Source organism: Prionailurus bengalensis, chromosome C1 (genome assembly GCF_016509475.1).
Source record: "Prionailurus bengalensis isolate Pbe53 chromosome C1, Fcat_Pben_1.1_paternal_pri, whole genome shotgun sequence".
In the NCBI taxonomy this organism is placed as follows: Eukaryota; Metazoa; Chordata; class Mammalia; order Carnivora; family Felidae; genus Prionailurus; species Prionailurus bengalensis.
This window is the reverse complement of record NC_057345.1, coordinates 96,777,287-96,798,128: the sequence shown is the minus strand read 5'-3', so window position 1 is coordinate 96,798,128 and position 20,842 is coordinate 96,777,287. Positions and strand designations below refer to the sequence as shown.

Below are 20,842 nucleotides of genomic sequence, written 5' to 3'. Positions count from 1 at the left end.
GTTTCTTTTACTACTGAGCCATAAAAGATCTTTTTATAAAAGATTTGGACATGTCTTTTGTTGGATATATTTTATATATATTTTCTCCCAACCTGTAGCTTGAAATCCAATTTGGATACTTTTTAATAAATGTGTTACATGCTTTTAGAAATATTTGCCTAATTTAAATATTGAGTCTTTCAAACCATGAGGATGGGTTATCTTTTATATTTTTAATTTTTTTTGTTGTTTTTTGAATTCTTAGTAATATCTCATAGTTTTCGGTGTATACATCTTGTACATTATTAGATGTATCCCTATTCAGTAGTTTTCTGATGCTGTTGTAAATGTTATTTTTTTTACTTGAAAATTCTGATTGCTGGTTTATAAAAAGATGGTTTCTGTTTATTAATCTTATATCCTGAAACCTAAATTTATTTTTAGTTCTAGTACCTTTTTCTTAATATTCTTTAGCATTGCCTATATGGACAATTATGTCCTTTGTGAATAAAGACAACCTATGTCCTTGCTTTTAGGGAAGCTTCCACTATGGGCTACTTTTTTCCTATCCTGCAACATTCATTTCTTAAATCCTATTTGAAGTGTTCAGATGGATTGGAAGAAACGGTTTTTTGAGGAACGTCCATACTGTTTTCCACAGTGGCTGCACCAGTTTGCATTCCCACCTACAGTGCAAGAGGGTTCCCTTTTCTCTACATCCTCGCCAACACCTGTTGTTTCTTGTGTTGTTAATTTTAGCCATTCTGACTGGTGTGAGGTGATATCTCATCATGGTTTTGATTTGTATCTCCCTGATGATGAGTGATATTGAGCATCTTTTCATGTGTCTGTTAGCCATCTGGATGACTTCTTTGGATAAGTGTTTATTCATGTCTTTTCATTTCTTAACTGAGTTTTTTTGGGGGAGTGTTGAATTTGATAAGTTATTTATAGATTTTGGATACTAACCCTTAGTCAGATAAGTCATTTGCAAATGTCTTCTCCCATTCCGTAGGCTGCCTTTTAGTTTCGTTGATTGTTTCCTTTCATTCGTATCTTCTTATTCATAATTTAACAGAAAGTTGCATTTTCTTTTTTTTTTTTAAGTTTATTTATTTTGAGAGAGAGCATGTGGGCAAGGGAGGGGCAGATGGAGTGGGGGGGGGGGAGAGAGGGAGAAGAGAGAGAGAGAGAGAGAGAGAGAGAGAGAGAGAGAGAGAGAGAAATCCCAAGCAGGCTCCACGCTGTCAGCATGGAGCCCAGTGCAGGGCTTGATCCCACAAACCATGAGATCATGATCTAAGCTGAAACCAAAAGTCAGACGCTTAACCAACTGAGCCACCCAGGCACCCTGAAAGTTGCATTTTCTAACCATACTATTCATTAGTACTAGGTCACTTCAAGAAAAGGGGACAATTTTTAATTTGAAGTATCATCTTTTGACATCATAGTTCAATTTGTGGATTTAATGATACTTGACTGAGCTATTGTTTAGGGGCTTTTCTTGTCATATAATGGAAAAAAATATCTTGAGTCAAAGCAATTACATAAATAAAAAGAAACTTTTCTGAGATAATTTTCCAGCCCATTAAATGAAATTCTTGTGTGTTCAGAATGATCTATTTTGCAAATTGCTATGTATCTGGTGACTTGGGTACCCACTTCCTAATATTCTTTCAGCATATAAGAGAAAGTAAAAAGAAAATAGTATTGAAGAATACATTTTGGGAAAGGGGAAAACTTATAAAAGTCTGTTTTAAAACTTGAAACTTGTGTGTGGCATGTGTTACGTGGATTTTGCATACAGATAAATCAAATGAGGCATTTAGTTATTCACAATAATTTGAGGAATTATATTAACTTCTAAAACAAGTAGGCTTACTTGAAATACAAAGGCTATATTTATTGAACAGGATTTATTTCTGTTATGGTTCCTTAAATGGTAAGGAGCTGTTTTCCTACTAAAAACTATGGGCAATACCATGGCTCTAAGACTCTTTTTCTGATAATGCCCTTAGAAGATAATCTCTATTGGAAAAGTAATATTGAAAAACAATTCAGTTACTTGAGAGCTGGCCATAAAGTGTGCAAGTGCCTTGCTGGTGGGAGTGCTTTATTGTTGACATGGTATTTTAATTTTATATTTTTCAGTTATTTGGATTTGAACTGCATTTTGGAATTCATCTACACATAAAATGCCACCAGCAATTGGAGGTCCAGTTGGATATACTCCCCCAGATGGAGGCTGGGGGTGGGCGGTAGTAGTTGGAGCCTTCATTTCCATCGGCTTCTCTTATGCGTTTCCCAAATCTATTACTGTGTTCTTCAAAGAAATTGAAGGTATCTTCAATGCCACCACCAGTGAAGTGTCCTGGATATCCTCAATCATGTTGGCTGTCATGTATGGTGGAGGTAAGAACCCCCAAGGCCTGCTGTTTTATTCATATTTTTCATTCTTGTTAACCATGACAACTCTTGCTCTGTTTGTTCCCCTGTAGTATTCTGAAACAGAAATGAGAAACTGTGAGGAGCTGTGATTTGGTCTAACTCCTAATCATTGAGCTTTAAAAAGCGCTCAGAAAAATGACATGTACACAACTGGTTTTTCTTCTTGCTCTCTGCTAGATTCTTGAGATGTAAACATGAAGGTTTTCTTAAATTGATGTTGGGAGAATTGAAATAAATCAGGCTCACCTGAATAGTAGCATGGTTCAAAGTCTCAGATAAAATCTTTTCATGGCATTAGCATTAAAGAACTGAATAAAATCTTCCCCTTGTTCCTTGTGATGTTATTTGTCCTAAAAGCATTTCAGGGGCACCTGAGTGGCTCAGTCGGTTAAGCATCCGACTTTGGCTCAGGTCGTGATCTCACAGTTTGTGGGTTCGAGCCCCGCATCAGGCTCTGTGCTGACAGCTCAGAGCCTGGAGCCTGCTTCAGATTCTGTGTCTCCCTCTCTCTCTGCCACCTTCCTGCTCGCACTCTGTCTCTCTCTCTCTCAAAAATAAATAAACATTAAAAAATTTTTTTAAAAAGCATTTCAGCTTCGCCTTAAACTTAAGTTTTAGCTTAAGTTTCATCACTTTTTCCTTTCTGTTTTCCTTGACATGTTGTAAAGGAGATACGGAGAGTAAGTTGCTTACTTAAAATCATTTAAAATAGTTTGTTTCACCTTGGAACATCAAATCACAATGTAACGTGTAGAAGTCAAAACCTTCCATAATACTTAAAATGTATAGTTGCTTAGTGAGAGATTCTAAAGCCAAGTGTATTTATTTACTGAGATTGACAGTGTCTCATGGTGCTTATTTAGCCAAGCTTTCACCTCTGTTAATACTACTTTTTGGTGGCAGTTTAGTACCTTAGCTTATTTTCACATGTAGCTCCTTAATAGCCAGCCAATATAAAGATTCTGTACTTCAACTGTAAAACTTTAGCCTTGGGCTTCTAACCTGGTGGCATATTGAGCCAATATTAAGCACTAGGCACATATTTCACCCTAGGCTGGGTCTTGTTTGTTTGTTTTTTTCTCTCCACCCCACCTCCCCTAGGCTAGGTCTTGTGAGTGACAGAGAACACTTGATCCTGATCCCTGCCTTTGGGGAGTTCATAATCCAACTGAGACAATAACATAAACTTCTGAAACAGTAAATAGTTGAAGTCCCAATTGAATTAAGTATATAATTTCATTGCACAGAAAAAACAGGTAACCTAGTGGCCTTACAGAGGGGTGAATTGGGTGACTTGGAACAGGAGTAGGAAGGCTTCTTTTTTCACTGCGTATCTTTTTATGCCTTTTGAATTTTGAAGGTATGCCTGTTTTGTTTAAGTACTTTTAAGAGAACCTAAGTGCTATATTGTAGTAGTTATTTTCTTTTTATAAATTCAGAGAAACCAAAAGGGACTTTGGACATTATTTAGATTGTAAGAGCCAGTAGTTTTAGAGGCTTTGAACTCCATGTGCCTGGATTTTCAAATCAGGTTTTGACTATGATGGCTTGAAGAAATTTTTGGCATAAGTATTATCCAGAAGTACTCCAGGTGTGTGTTCAATGTGTGTTGAGCTGAGGTTGAACCAGAGGTTCACATGTTGCAATTTGGAGCTGTCACAGAGCTTGAGAGCCACTTGTATTTTGCATCAAAAGTAAGTGATGTCAGTTGTGCTAATTGCACATGACACTTTCTTCTGGGAAAACAGTTCCTTCTTTGTCCTCACCCAGAGATAACTAGCACATTTTCTCTGAATTCGTGTTATAATAGGCCTATGAACTGTACCCCTCTCTATTTTTAATGATAGCTAATTGGGGCCATCCTTCCTGAAATAACTCTGAAAGACAAATTGCCTATTGAGAGCCTATGGTGGAATTTTTCCTAAATGGGTTATTTTGTTTTGATTGGCTCCTAAGTGGTATATCCCCTAAGAATTATCATCAGTTTTTAAACTGCCATAATTCTGTAACTTCTGTATTTGGGCCACACCCTCAACGCTAATATGTTTTGACCTATGAGTGGTTTAGTGGGCTTTTTTAATGCTTTGGTTCAGAGATACATACTGATGCTTGTTAGAGCATAAGTGTATTTTTAAGGGAGGAAATCTTAGTTGCCTACTCTTGATTTATTTACTTGAGTTTTTTTTTTTTAAACATGAAAGTGTAAATTTGCATATTTTCAGTTTCACACTTACGTCATTTTGACATTCCTACTTTAATATTGTGGGCTTTACAGTATTAACTTCTAATTCACAGAATCCACGATGTGGCAGTTATTTTGACCTTTGTAATTCTGACTATACAGAATGTATATGGAAATTTATATGGAATTTATATGGAAATATTTCATGAATATTCTTCCAGTATTTAATTATTTTATCTTTTTTTATGTTTATTTTTTGACAGCAAGAGAGCGCAAGCCAGGGAGGGGCAGAGAGAGGGAGAGAGAATCCAAGGAAGGCTCCGCACTGTCAGTGCATAGCCCGATGCAGGGTTCAGTTTCGTGAACTGTGAGACCATGACCTGAGCCAAAATCAGGAGTCGGACATTTAACTGACTGAGTCACCCAGGCGCCCCTTTAATTATTTCATCTTACATAAGCTATAAATTCAAATTATTTCCAAACCAGCCATGGTCTGATATTTTCATGAAGTGACTTAGAAGGTCAAGGAGAAATTTTTATACAAATTCAAGCTGAGCCTGAAGTCTCTCCTAGCAGCCATTTCTGGAACCAGCCCCTGAGATAGACTTAGTGAGTACTCTGAAACACTAGGATGTCAAAAGGTTTGATTCCTTCTTGCATACATACCATAATTTGAATTTGGATTCCCAGGGGTCAGAGCCTGACCTTTTAATTGTATCATCCTGCAACTTTGAGTGTAGTACTACAATATAAGTAACTGCAGAATTTTCCATGGTGTTTATGGAAATAGAATATGTCAACATATAACCAGTAGTATATTCTGAATACATACACTGTATATTTGTTTTAAAAAGTAGACTATCTTCTAGGGAACTAATTATAGAATGAACAGAAGAAGGTCAGAATTTACTGTGCTAATAGAAGAAAAACATGATTTGTATGACTTCTGCTTTATAGTTTAGTTCCACACACATAGAGTGCATGTAATGGGGAGAAACGGGCTGGATTTTAAACTTGGTTTTCAGTAGCTTTGTGACTTTGCAGTGTTCAAACAGCAGATCATTTCCTTGTGTCCCCTTCCCTACTGATGCATTGCAGTGATCCTTTCTGTTTGCAGTCATCTACCTTTTCCAGGCAGACGAGGTACAATGTCAGGTAAACAAAGGTGTCGTTCCCACAAGTCCATATCCATGAAGTAGAGACATAAGTATTCTTATACATAAATGAAATTCAATGAATGTCATTCAGTGTAATTAGAAATACTGTTAGTCTACTTAAGAATTGTGTTACAGCTTTTAAAACATTGGTTTGGATAAGACTTTCTTATAATTAACATTTAAAAGTTTGGTAAAAGGACTTACAGATTATACCTATTTGTAGCAAGTAAGGAGAGGCCATTTGATATTCATATTTGAAAACTGATAAATACAACAAATCTTTTTCTTCCTGATCCTTATGATACTTCAAATTTTATTTGGTTCCTTCTCTCATGTTCAAGAAAAGCTGATATTTTGGTATTCATCTGTTTAGCAGAGGAAATTTAATCAGATTTTCTTTTGTTTTTAATCTGATTTTCTCAGAATAACACTCTATTTTCTATCTTCTTGAGTTGTTAGACCCAAGATATTTTGACCATTATTTGACTTAATCTCCCACAAGCTTTTTTCCCCACAGTATTGTTACCATGAAACAGTAATATAGGCACGGAGCCAAGTTAACTCTGAAAGAAAGACTCAATTCAGTACCTGAGACATGTAGGTAAAACTGGGAACAGTTTTTTTTGTTTTAAAGTTAGATTTCCCAATTGCAAAATTACTTAAACTTGGAAAAAATATTGGTCATTTTCATTTTTTTCTTTTTTAAAAATATGACACAAACTGCATTTATGATAATGTATAAGTAATACTCTAAAATCATCTCATCATGTCAGAGTGCCTGTCCAAAAAATGAAAACGGAGCAAACTTATTAAATACGTTGATCATATCCTAGATATGACAACAAGCCTACAAACATCCATTACCAAGGTGTTTTCAGCCACTTCTGCCTTATAAGAAGAAGACCGAGGAGAGACCAGAGCCTTTTATATTTTAGCAAAATTCTGTCCAACATTTATAGATGTAGAAGGCACACAGTGATGTTTTTTAACATCTTTATTTCTAATACACTTTGACTATGAAATAATTATAGAAAGCAATATTCTTACCATCGTCTTTTGTTGTTTTCTGTTTATTTTGGAGAACTTGTCATTTAGTGTCATTAATGCCTTCTATAGATGTGCAGGAGTTGGTTCCTTTCTTCTGTGCTACTAAATTTCTGGTTCTCTCCCAGGTCCTATCAGCAGTATCCTGGTGAATAAATATGGCAGTCGTCCAATTATGATTGCTGGTGGCTGTTTGTCAGGCTGTGGTTTGATTGCAGCTTCTTTCTGTAATACCGTTCAGGAACTTTACTTGTGTGTTGGAGTCATTGGAGGTGAGTTGCTGTTGGTTCATTTTCAAGCATTAGTTTATTACTGGCTATTTGCTTTTCACTTACATTTCATCTTTCAGATCTTTTGAGTGAAATTCCTTCCTTATGGAAATTACTTGATTATCATTTTGAAGAGCTATATAAATACTTTTAAGGGTACTAGAAAGTCAAACTTTTAAAGAAATTGCTATCATACAGTACGTGTTCATTGTTGAATGAATGAATCAAAGAGATGATAGCATCTCTTGTCCTAAGAATAGTCAATGGTGGTAGATAAAATGTGTCAGGCAACTTCTTGCAAGGTTGATCATTGGTTATTACTCTTTCTCATTACCTCTTCCTCACACAGGGAATAGCCTTCTATTGGAGCAGGAGAGCATAAAACATAAAGCTGGAATTATCTGACAGAATGTCCAGATACATTTCTGAGGGATAAAAGATCCACTTAATAACTCCCTTCTTCCTTTTTTGATAGCCAGATTAAAATAATGAACTGCTGATGAGTATAATAAAGATTACTTATAACTTCACAATCCAGAGGATGTGACTGTTAACATTTTAATGTATGTCTTTCCATACTTTTTTCTGTGTACAAACATATAACATTTTAATACAAAAAATGATAAGATTATGTTTTGTAACCTTTTTTTTTTCACTTACCAAGATACCATGAACATCTTTCCGTGTCATTAAATATTCTGATAACCATATTCCATTGAATAGATATATACTAAAAATTTTTTTATTAAGCTGTATGCCAAGATCTCATGACCCTGAGATCAAGAGTCATATGCTCTACTGACTGAGCCAAACAGGCTCCCTAATATATACCATAATTTTATTTGACCAGTCTCTTAGTTAATTGTTCAATATTTAGGGTTTAATTTTTGGTTTTGGTGGGGTTTTTTTTTGCATTTTCTTACTGTTAGTAAACAGTATTACATTAATAGTCCTTTATGAACATGAATATTTTCTTAGGATAACTTTGTAAAAGTGGAACTGCTATGTTTTTGAAAAATACATATAAGCTAAATTGCCCTCCAGAAAGATCATGCTCACTAAGAGCTCTACCATCATGTGAGAGGGGATACAGCCTTGGCAAAAATAGGATATTATCTTTTTAAAAAATCATTTCATCGGGTGAATGGTGTCTTCTCCTCGTTTTAATTTAAATCTCTTTGATTATTGGGAAAGTAAATATTTTTAATTTGTCTGTGGCTGTGTATTTGGGGTTTTTTTGTCTTTGTACAAAATTCTTATTAATGGCTTTTGTGTACTTGTTTAAGAATAATGTGTGGTAACTTTACATGTTAAATTATTGTCCCTTTGCATAAGACACAGTTATTTTTCCAAATTTTTTTTTACACTTGTGAAAATACACATAACATAAAATTACTTTCCTAACCATCTTTTAAGTGTTCAGTTTAGTGGTATTAACTATATTCACATTGTTTTGCAACCATTTCTACCATCCATTTTCAGAACTGTTTTCATCTTGCAGAACTGAAACTCTGACCCCATTAAACAATAACTTCCCAGTCCCCATCCCTCCAAATATCTGTTGCCAATTTTTTTCTGTTGACTTTTCTTTGGAAGAAAAATTTGGGGTGGGGGGCAGTGCCTGGGTGGCTTAGTCAGTTGAGAGTCCAACTTCAGCTTAGGTCATGATCTCATGGTTCATGAGTTCAAGCTCTGCATCGGGCTCTGCGCTGACAGTTCAGAGCTTGGAGCCTGTTTTGGATACTGTGTCTCCCTCCCTATGTGCCCCTCCCCCAGTCACACTCTGTCTCTCTCAAAAATAAACATTAAAAAACCAGAAAGAGGGGTGGCGCCTAGGTGGCTCAGTTGTTAAGCATGCGACTTTGCTTAGGTCATGATCTCGTGGTCCATGAGTTCAAGCCCCATGTCGGGCTCTGTGCTGACAGCTCAGAGCCTGGAGCCTGCTTCGGATTCTGTGTCTCCGTCTCTCTCTGATCCTCCCTGACTCACAGTCTGTCTCTCAAAAATAAGTAAACGTTTAACATTTTTAAGGTTTTTTTATTTTTATAAGATTTATGTATTTATTTAGTGAGGGGGAGAGGGAGAGCGTGCATGTGAGCCTGTATGCACCGACAAATGGGGAGCAGCAGAGAGAGAAAATCCTAAGCAGGCTCCCCACTGCCAGGGTGGAGCCTAATATGCACAGGGCTCGAACTCACGAACACGTGAGGTCATGACCTGAGCCAAAATCAAGAATCAGATGCCTAACCAACTGAGCCACCCCAGGCACCCCTATTTGCCTATTTTTAAACATCTGGTACCCTCCCCTCCCCCTGCCATGTTTTACATTTAAAACTTCTGAATAGAAGAAAACATTTTACATAAAATGAGAAGAAATATAAAAGTCTGTTTGCTCCCACATGGTTACTCAGCTTATTCTCTTTTATTCATTCCTCAAATATTTATTAACAACCATGTGTGTATCAAGCACTGTTCTAGATATTGTTGGGAATAGAACAACAAAATTGGGCTAAATCATACTCTTTAATGGGAGGGGGCAGACAATACCACTCACAAATATATGAATAAATAGGGAAAATATCAGCTAGTAATAATGCTATACAAAGCCTCAAAACAAAGTGTTCTGACAGAGAAAGACTAGGTGGTCTATGAAGGTAGGGTGCTCTGGAGACATGTCCTTAACCAAGTAATCTGAGTAAACAGGGAACTAGCTTTGTGAAAATCTAGGGGAACCTAAGCCCCAGGTCAACAGTGTACTTCTTGGCACAGGTGAGAATGGTCTGGTATGAGATGAGGAAGGGAGTTAACGTAAGGGAAGGTTATGGTTGGGAAGCCACTATCAGGCTTGAAACAGTGGAGTGATCTGCTCTGGTGTATTGGTTTAATGCTCTGTGAATGGCTTAAACATAAATGGTAGGGAACAAGCAGGGACCAGGGAAAGCATCTAGAAGTTATTTGAATATTCACTTTTACTAGCACTGTTTATTGAACAATTCTTTCTACAGGAATTAAAAACTTCACTTTTACATTAAGTGTATGTATATATAATGTTTACATTAAAATATATGTTATATATATACATAATATTTATTTTATATATATATATAATAATATATTTTTTTACATTAAATGTTCATGGACTCTGTCCACTTTCACGGATCAGTGTTTATGCCTGAGTCAGAGCCACACTGTTGTAATGACTGTAGCTTCTGGAAGTCCATTTAAATATCTGTTACTGTTTGTCCCACTCCTCCTGTACCACAGGAGGACTTCCTGATTGACTCCCATGCATTCTCTTAAGTATGTTTTAGAGTCATTTTACCCTATTCCAAAATGAAATGCACTGACATTTCCATTGGAATCACATTAAATTAATACATTCATTTGGGGAGTATTGACGTCTTGATGATGTTGTGTTTTATTGTCCAAAAACTGTGTGTGCGCTTGTGTGTGTGTTTTCATTCTCTGACCCTTTAGGAAAGTTACACAGTTGCAGTGATTAAAATTGCACATTTTTTACTTTTGGTGCTATTGTAAAGTCATTTTTTAAAATGTTTCTTTATTTTTGAAAGGGATTGAGAACATGGGCAGGCGAGGTGCAGAGAGGGAGCAGCCTCTGTACTGACAACAGGAACCTGATGTGGGGCTTCAACTCATGAACTATGAGATCATGACCTGAGCTCAAGTTGGACGTTTGTCCACCTGAGCCACCCAGATGCCCCTTTGGTGCTATTATAAAAGGAATAATTTTGTGTTGCACTTTCTGTTGTAAAACTTGTCTCTAGTTGATAATTATCCACTTAATGATTTTTCTGTCATTACAATGATTCCTCAGGTGGTTTTGTGAGATTAGACAAATAGTTATTCACCTTCAACTACTATAAAAATAATAAAAATAACTAACATTTATTGAGTGCAGACTGCAGTGCCAGGCACTGTTTTAACCAACAGCACTGTGCACCTGTTTTACGTATTAGGAGACACTCACATGTCCGACATTACCAGCAAGTCGCGATGCTGAGATTTGAACCCACATATGTCTGCTTTTAGATACCACACTTTATTTTTTTTATTTTTTATTTTTTTAGATACCACACTTTAAACCATTATAGAGTATATCCTGTAATGGTGAGGATTTTTGTCTCATTTGCATTATTTATAACTCTTATTTTAATTTTCTTTGTTTTGTTAAGTAATTCCAAATACGTTGCTGACATTTATTATAGTATGTGATTCTTTTTAACCCTCCTCCCCAGGTCTTGGGCTTGCCTTCAACTTGAATCCGGCTCTGACCATGATTGGCAAGTATTTCTACAAGAGGCGACCATTGGCAAATGGACTGGCCATGGCAGGCAGCCCTGTGTTTCTCTCTACTCTGGCCCCCCTCAATCAGGCTTTCTTCGGTATCTTTGGCTGGAGAGGAAGCTTCCTAATTCTTGGGGGCCTCCTACTAAATTGCTGTGTAGCTGGTGCCCTGATGCGACCGATAGGGCCCCTGCCAACCAACACAGGGAAAGATAGGTCTAAAGAATCCCTTCAGGATGCTGGAAAATCTGAAGGAAAAAAGGGAGTAGGTGATGCAAATACAGATCTTATTGGAGGAAACCCCAAACAAGAGAAACGATCAGTCTTCCAAACAATTAATAAATTCCTGGACTTATCTCTGTTCACACACAGAGGCTTTTTGCTATACCTCTCCGGAAATGTGCTCATGTTTTTTGGACTATTTACTCCTTTGGTCTTTCTCAGTAATTATGGCAAGAGTAAACATTACTCTAGTGAGAAGGCTGCCTTCCTTCTTTCCATTCTGGCTTTCGTCGATATGGTAGCCAGACCTTCTATGGGACTTGTAGCCAACACAAAGTGGATAAGACCTCGAGTTCAGTACTTTTTTGCTGCTTCTATTATTGCAAATGGAGTGTGTCATCTGCTAGCACCTTTATCCTCCAGCTACATTGGGTTCTGTGTCTATGCGGGATTCTTTGGATTTGCATTTGGGTGGCTCAGCTCCGTATTATTCGAAACACTGATGGACCTTGTTGGACCCCAGAGGTTCTCCAGCGCTGTGGGATTGGTGACCATTGTGGAATGCTGTCCTGTCCTCCTGGGGCCGCCACTTTTAGGTATAGTATGCCTTACTACCTCTTTGGTCCTCTTAACATAAAACAGGCATAGAAAATTGGGAAGGTGATAAAAAGCAGAGATTAGTGAGCCTCTGGGTGGCAGAGAGCATTTTTCATCTCTGTAGCCTCAGTGCTGACACAATGCTTGGCACAGCATAATTGCTCAGATCCTTACAGAATCAAATTGCATTGAACCATCAAGTTGAAAGGGGAGTCCAATATTTTTACAAATGGCATTCTTTTTTGAAGTGTTTTATCTTCATAAAACTTAGGTGCTTATTGTAGAAAACATGTAAAATACAACACCTCTGATAATAGCTACCATGTGAGCTCCTGGTTTACCAGGGACTGTCCTAAACATTTTCTGTATCCTCTTACAGCTCATAAGCCTATGAAATAGGACTGTCATAGTTCCTACTTCATAAGAAATAGAAGCTTTGAAAGGTTAAATAGTTTGCCTTACATCACATGGCTAGTAAGTGAGTATATAATTTGGGAACTGTTTCTTAAGGTTATCTTTTCAGTTAATAGCTCACTAGATAACAAATTAGTGAAGATGTATACTTTTTAGAAGTATGATTTGGGGAATAAGGATACATAAAGAAGACCTATAGCCCTCCTTCTGATACTGCTCTCTTCCTCCCCATATCCAGTGATTCTAGTCGGCCCACTTTTTTCTGTCACAACACCACCCCATCCACAGTTCCTGTCCCCTATCTGGGTTGCTCCAGCAGCCTCCAGACTGGTCTACCCATATCCACTCTAGCCAGCCTACAATCTGTTTTCTCCTCTGCAGGCAAATACAAACTCGATATTCCAGCTGATGAGATCTTTCCAGTTGCTTCCCATTGTTCTTGGGGTGGAGAGCAAATTCCCTTGTGGCCTACAAGGCGCCCCCCAGCCTGGCTTCCAATCTCTCCAGCCTCATTTCCTGTCACTCACCTTTTGTTCTCTCTGCTCCAACAGCCCCGCCCTTCCTCCTTCCCCTCTCACACCCCAGCTTCCTACCACCTGCCTTTGCACTTGCTGTGCTCTGGCCTCATCCTTCTCCCATCCCCTCCTCCTAGATGGGTCCCATCCTCCTCTAGGTCCCTGCTTCATTTACACTGTAAGAGAAGCTTTCCTGACCCTGCTTGCTGCTCCCAACCCCCTATTTTCTGCTTTCAAACACTCCTTGTCACGGCTTGTATAATTATTTGATTAACATTTCTCTTCTCCACTGAACTGTGGATGTTCTCTCCTCTGCTCTCCCTTATCCTCAGGGCCAGCAGCCCGGTGCTGAGTGTATGCATCAGCCCGATAAATATTGCTGAATGAACGATGTCCTGAGTTAGAAAAGCATATGGCATCATATTTGAATTGGTTGTATTAAGTCTTCTTGGGTGTTTATTCCTTAACTAACCAATTGGGTGAGATGCTAATAAATTTTACTATAACAAGGATTTCATGGCCAAAAAATTTTTGGAAACCCCAAGTTTGATAGATTGCCAGAGGACCTTGCAAAGCCTATTTAATATGCACATGGTGAATCTTTACCAGAAAAGAATATGTTATGCCATTCCCTAAGTTTGACTTTGGGAACACTCAGGAGGTTACAGGTGCAGCTTCAGTGTCAAACTTCCTGGATTAAAAGCCATGTTATTTCACTTATGAGCTCTGTGACCTTGGGCGAGTTACTTAAGGTCTCTGTACTTCAGTTTGTACATCATACAGCGCGAATGATGACAGAATCTCCCTGTTGTGAGGATTAAGCACTTCGAATGGTGGAAAAGTGTTGCTGTTAATTGTATAGCACAGGCCAAGTGTTCACAGGGACCGCTCTTTGGGAAATGCTGATGTCAGCGAAAGAGCATTGGCCAGGAGACTGCAGTTAGCTCTGTGGCCTGGGGCAAGACTCCTAAACCTCTTTTGAGCAACAAATTTTTCCACTGTGAATCCAGAGAATTGATTCTAGATGATCTGTAGGTCTTTCCTGGCTCAAATTTGGAAAGATTTCATTATTTTCAAGTTGCTAAAAATAACAAAATATGCAAGGCCATCTAAAACCCAAGTGTGACATCATAAAAGATGAGATAATTTTTAGCAGTTCTTTTTTTAGACTAATTTGTCATTTATGGGCTCTTTGAGGATTGGTTGACATCTTTCTGAGTAGATCCTTCAGCTTCATTTGGGAAAGGCATACTTGTTCACTTTTGCCCACATAACTGTGTTTTGGATATCTTCAGGTCGTCTGAATGACATCTATGGAGACTACAAATACACATACTGGGCGTGTGGTGTGATCCTAATTATCGCAGGCATCTATCTCTTCATTGGCATGGGCATCAATTATCGGCTTGTGGCGAAAGAACAGAAAGCAGAGAAGCAGCAGAAAAAGGAAAATAAAGAGGAGGAGACCAGTGTAGATGCTGCTGAGAAGCCAAAAGAATACACAGCAGAATCTGAAGAGCAGAAAGACACAGAAGGAAGTCCCAAAGAGGAGGAGAGTCCAGTCTAAACGTGTGGGGCCCAAGGGTCAATGGAGCAGCTTGTGACCCAAGATACCTGAAAATGTTCTACTGGCCTGTAATCCAGCAGTGGTGCTCAATGCAAATAGTGGACATTTGTGTGGGAAATCATACCAGGTGTTCAGTGATGGAATTTTTGCTTCACTCCTTACCAGTAGCCTGAATTTAAAATGCCATACCTTTGGGAACGGAGTGGTTGGCAAAGAATGACAGAAGGAAGTAGTATGGGGTTTTTTTTGTTTGTTTGTTTGTTTGTTTGTTTAAATCTTAGCTTTTACCAGTGTCCAGAAGATTATAATATGTGCCTTAAGTTTTAGTCTTTAGAACTCTTTAGGGAGCCTTAACTTTTTAAACCATTCTGCTGAATTCATCTATTTTAAGTGTTACGTTGTAAGGAAGAGTAACAACTAACTTGTTTGAGACCAATCTAAAATTTAAAATTAATCTTTGTTTCATTGTTACTTGTAATATAGTGTCATACATCATCACTGGAAGATTTATAAGTAGAAATATTCGTTGCAAGTTGGGATTTTATAAAATCCTGACTAAAATATTTTCCTAGCATCTATAGTTGCCTGGCATAGTGCCTGCTAGCTATATATTTAGGAAATTTAAGGCATAAAGCTTTGGAAACACCTTGGCCATTCTAGACACATTGTACTCATCAGCACCTCTCTGGAATCTTTTCTTGGGATGCTAATATTATTAGTGTTTGAGAATTGATTTCATTACATTACTGTTTTCCCTTTTCAAAGATGCATTTTGAGTGGTTATAGGCCATTGCCCCCTTTGAGGTCACTTAGTATTTTTCAATGTAAAAGTTAATTTTAAAATATGCAAAACTATGTATTTGTGCCTCCTTATTAGTAAATACAACACATCTAATTAAATGCAGACAGATATTTCAAACAGCAGCTGAATTCAGCTTCAGTTTTACCAAAACCTCAGTTAAACTGTGAGACTTGGAATTTTTTTTTGTTAATGATTTTCCTGGAATTTCTCCCCATTGATTCATAGTGGTTCCATTTATATCTGTGTCTGTCTTAGAGCTGCGTGTGAGATATTCAATCTTTGTATATTTGGGTTTTTTTCTTTAATGTTTGCTAATTAAAGAACACCAGAGCAATTTGGCCCCAGGCAAACAAATAAGGATAAGATTTGGAGGAAAGTTGCTCCTTTTCTTTTTCTCAGGCCTGACAGAAAATTATGTTTTGCTTACAATTATTGGATACATTCTTACTTTCCACACAAACCTAAAGATATTGTGACCCTTTTTACTTACTTGAGAAGTAGAAAAATGGGTTTAATATAAGGATAGGGAGGATGGACCAGAATGAAAACTGTAAATATTTTTTAACCTAATATCTTCTAAAATGCGCAAGAAGATAATGATAGACACTCGATAAATTATATTCCGTGAATTTAAAAATATCATTGTAATTGACACAGTGAAAGAAAGTATAGGTACAAAACCTTCTGTGTAAGAGGCTGGCTTTTCCAAATAAACTTTTTTTTTCTTTTTTTTAAGAAATGTTTCTCCCTCCAAATGTTTATTTTTTTGAGAAAGTATTAGTGTGTCTATTTTCAGTATCAAGATCCATTTTGGCCCTTGCTAATATTAAATCATTTAGCTTATGTGCTGTGGGAATTGTGTATATTGCTAATTTTATTTATATTTTTTTCTTTCATCTTTTCTTTAAGGCAAAGAAGAGGGGAATTTTGAAATCACCTCTCTGAAAGCATCCAAAGCAGTTAGACTTAAGGACACAATGAAAACTCCCTTTCAGTGCCTGAGTGTCATGGCAGATGGAGGAGGCATTTTAGGGGAGAAGCCTGCTGTGATTGTTGGCAGGCTCGGCTCCAGTTGGGACTCTGCTATTTTCCATGGCCCCAAGTCCATAACCTCTATGTGCTTCTTTCCCCTTCCATAAAAACGAGGATCACTGTCAGTGAGGTAATATAAGTAAAGGAAATGGGAAGGGGAGGTAGGGTGGAGGAGGAGGAGTGCAGGATTATTTTCCCCAGTAGGGGAGGAAAACTTTTCCCTTCTTCCTTCCTAGGTTCTTTGGCTGGCCTAATAATTATATTGACCTAAGACAGATTAACAGGAGAAAAATTTAATTTCATACATGTGGGAACTTCACATAGACATGACAATATCATAAATAATTAGGCAACCAAGGCTTACAAGCCATCTTGAGCTAAGGAGAAGGGGGATAGGGGTCTTCAGCTTCAAAAGGAATAAAAACAATTTATAGAAAGATGGGAAGAATAAATGTTTGGTAAACTATGCCATGTGGAGAACTCTTATGTTAAAAAATAAAAAAGTTAACTTTGGTAATAGTTCTCTTCCTTGGTACAGACTCCCTGTCTAAATTCTTTCAGGCAGTACCAGGGGAGGTAAAAAGTTCTCCTTGAGTCTGTTAGGCATTGGTGGGCTTCAGCTCAAATAATCCACATGCTAAAGTGGCACATTTGGGGCAGCCCTGTCCTGGACCCCATCACTCCCATCACAGTTGAGCTACATCCGTACCTAAGAGCCTGCTTAGTCTTTGTTCAATAGCTGAATCTTTTTAGTGAGGTGAGGGGTTTGTGGTGCAGACTGACCACTACTCATTAGCAAAAAGGGTTGAAAACCACCTCCAAGCTGGAATTAAACTTTTTATTGCCAGTCCAACCCTGACTTTCTCCCCCTGAAGAGGGAGGATTTAAGCTATTTATTCAACATCAATTTTGGTAACAGCCAACATTAAAACCTGATACAGCCTATTCTGTGCCGTCTTCCTTGCTAACAGTCCCCGTGAATTTTCTCTGTGTTGTAGGTTATGTTCAACACTGGGAAGCAGCCGAGCTTTCTGATCCTGTCTGTTGTCCTTTATTCCGTGTGAGGACTAAGTTTTATTCCAATTCACATGGTTTCAGTGGCTGCTTTGGGAAAATAGATGTATGCAAAAAGTACCTGCCTGTATTTGCTTTTTCTCTGTGCCACACCCTCTGTAAGTCACAGGACGTATACAGCTCTTAGGTAGTCGTAGTGCTTGGCTCTGTTCAAGAGTATACTCTGAAACAGGCTCCCAGGCCAAAGCTGGGAAATTACTTAAGAAGCTGATAGGTTGGACAATTGCAGATTATCATGGTGACAAGACCATATTCTCATGCTCTACACAAGTTTGTTGAGAATTTAAATTATCTGAACTAGTCATGATAAGTGAATAATTTCTATAAAAAGTATTCAGGAAAACATGATGGTAAAACAAATTATGGGAAATTCAGAGGTGTTTTATCCCTGATTTAATCACACTGATGACTAGTCCTGAATTCTTGGGTTTCTGAATTTAGTTTATGTGTGTATTATAGATACGTATGTCAATATTAATCCTGTATTTTTAAAAAGGAAAAAGTTTTGTCAAAAACCACTTAATATTTTTGTATGAGCCAGTGTTTTACTGTGTTGAATTTCAGACTGATAAGTTGGGTATTGGTTTGTGTGAAAAACCTAAATGTCTGGGTTTTACCTTCCTTAGCAAATGGTTCATAGTATAATAAACTTAATAATCAGGTAGCCATGTGCCCCTCCACCATTTTGCTTGGAAAGACAAGGAAAGGTGAACAGCAGATTTCCACCTTTGCAACATGACTTGTTTTAATAATCAGATCAGGCATTTGCCTGGAAGACATGAAGAAAGAGGTTAATGACAGACTTGTGTCAATATGAAAATTCTTTCAGTTCTTGACAGGAAGCGACAGCCCAAGCTTGCCTGGCTTCCCAGATGTGAGCAATGAAGCCAGGTTGCTTCAGAGTTCAGAAGCATCTAAGGGGATTTCAGGTACATCATTTCCGAAATGTGTTCTAGCTTTAGCGTTTTAGATTCTGTCTCCCCTTTTTCCCCATTCAGTCTGGGCCATAGTGACTAAAGCTTTCAAATGAGAGTAGTTGGAAAAAGTACTATGTGTATGTGTAGATTATTTTTCTCCTCAACTGAACAGCATTGATCTACTGCATTTTGCTGAGTTTTACCCTGACTTGCCTAGAGGAGACTGGGATAGCTAGCAACGGAATTGTAGCCTGCTGGTTGCTTAACAGTATAGGCCACCTGGGTTCAAATTGAGGCTATGTGACTTCAAACAAATTACTTAGCCTCCATAAGGGTCAGGTTTTCTCTTCTGTAAAGGGGTTAAGAATAATTGGTAGCGCAACCCCCCCCCCCCCCCCCCGCCCCGCAGAGTTGTCCGGAAGGTTAGTTGATACTTGACAGCTGGTGTTAAGTAAGGGCTTAATAAGTGTAAATACCTATTAAAAAAAAGTCTTGGGGAAAAAATTGAGCTCTTCTAATTCCCAAAATGGATCCTTACTTGGAGAGGATAGTTTGGAAGAGACTCTTAAAGATAAGAATATTAGCTAAATTATCAGATTCTCCTTTCTGATTAGATCCCCCTTTTATTCTTGTAAATGTAATGGTCTTTTCTTTGGTAAATGAATGGGTGAAATGAACAATTTACAAGGTTGGTACATACATGTCTAGCTCTGTGAGCAAAAGGGTTGTAAATCTCAAAGCCCTTGCACTCCTGATATTCTGACAATACACTGTCTCCAAGGAAGAGATGCCTGACTAACAGCACATAAAGCTTTCCTCTCGATATTTGTGATGATTCTAAAAGAAGAAATATAACTAAGCCATAACTAGTCGTGATTAAAATTGTCTGTCCCTACCAATGTTCTTAAATGCAAATTGAAAAATTGGTGAGGTTTTAGTTTTTACCTACTATATACATAACATGATTTAAGTTATAAATTATCAGTTGGTGGCTGAATAAATTGGTGTAACATATTGACAGAGTATATGAGACATATTTCATGATGTGTGTCAAGTGCCATGAGTTCACATCACATTCCAGATAATGGAATTTATGTAAGAAAAACATGTCTGTCTTTGAAATTGTCAATTTCTTTGGAAAGTCCTAAGGTGTATATCAGTAACTAAATGGATGGTTATGATGTCCTTGTGGTATAAACATGGCACAATGTTAAACAAGCAGAACACAAACTACTATGATACATGTCTGTCTATGTGTGTGTGTGTATATATATATATATATACACACACACATACATACATATATATACATACATATATACATACATCTATATATACTACATATATATATATACACACACACACATATATATGCATAATGCCTATAACACACTCACATTGGGGGAAAGAACATACACAAATAGGCTAATCACTTTGTGACCATAATTAGAGATGACTTTTTCTATATTTTTTCCATATCCTAAATTTTCTTAATGTGATGATAACTTTTATACTAAAAGAAAATATTTAATGTAGGAGATACTACTGGTTTACAGAGGGGAAAAAAATAGTACATTTGATCTAGAAGTGTTCTGACAAGAAACACATGACTCCTAAGAAAATGAAGCTGATGATTATTACAAGCAGGTTATTTTTTCCTGTTTCTTCGATAGTTGCATCTGGTGAAAGGGAGGGGAGTAAGACCTGGACCTCAAGAGCACAGTGCTCTCAAGGAATGATCTTGCTGCTGCTGGACCAGAGCTGTGGAGCATAGAGTCCACGGGCTGCCTGTGCCAGCCTCCAGTGCTGTCTTCCTGGAGACAGTGCTCTTGGGGACAGCATTCCTGTAGTTCCCCCTCTGATCATCATTTAGCTGCAAGTGAATGTTTAACTCAGAAAGCTAGAGCATTCGGCACTTACCCACATCACAATGTTGCAGTCTTAAGCATTATCTTACTGAAATCAGCATCGAAAAAAAATTCATTGATGTCACACAAAGGAGAATTTGCTTGTCTGCACAGCTATCATTTATTTACCAGCGAGTATTTATTGGACTCTTACTATGTCACAGGCACTGTTCTAGGCTTTGAGAATCCAACCATGAACAAAACACGATAGGTCTTCCCATGCGTTTACATTCTAGTGGCAGAAGAAGGACCGTGAACAGTAAGTTCTAAGGAAAGTAGCAGTATTTTTCTTTTTTTTTTTAACCATCTTGTGCCTATTTGCTGGATAGAGGAGATAATAACAGTGAGCAAAATTTGATTCCTGGCACTCACAGCTTCTAGTGTAGTGGGGAGGACTGTGTAGTCAGTGTT

At 37.7% G+C, this 20,842-nt stretch overlaps 1 protein-coding gene across 1 annotated transcript in view; it reads left to right on the top strand.

Annotated features, from left to right (window-relative positions):
- LOC122480952 (monocarboxylate transporter 1) overlaps positions 1 to 19,542 on the top strand; it is a 46,108-nt gene extending 26,566 nt beyond the window's left edge. Inside the window, exons 2-5 of the mRNA XM_043575872.1 lie at positions 2,131 to 2,391; positions 6,939 to 7,082; positions 11,336 to 12,202; positions 14,428 to 19,542. Coding sequence (XP_043431807.1) covers positions 2,175 to 2,391; positions 6,939 to 7,082; positions 11,336 to 12,202; positions 14,428 to 14,699 — 1,500 coding nt within the window. The 5' untranslated portion in view covers positions 2,131 to 2,174 and the 3' untranslated portion in view covers positions 14,700 to 19,542. The remainder of the gene's footprint in view (positions 1 to 2,130; positions 2,392 to 6,938; positions 7,083 to 11,335; positions 12,203 to 14,427) is intronic.
- The last annotated feature ends 1,300 nt before the right edge of the window (positions 19,543 to 20,842 follow it).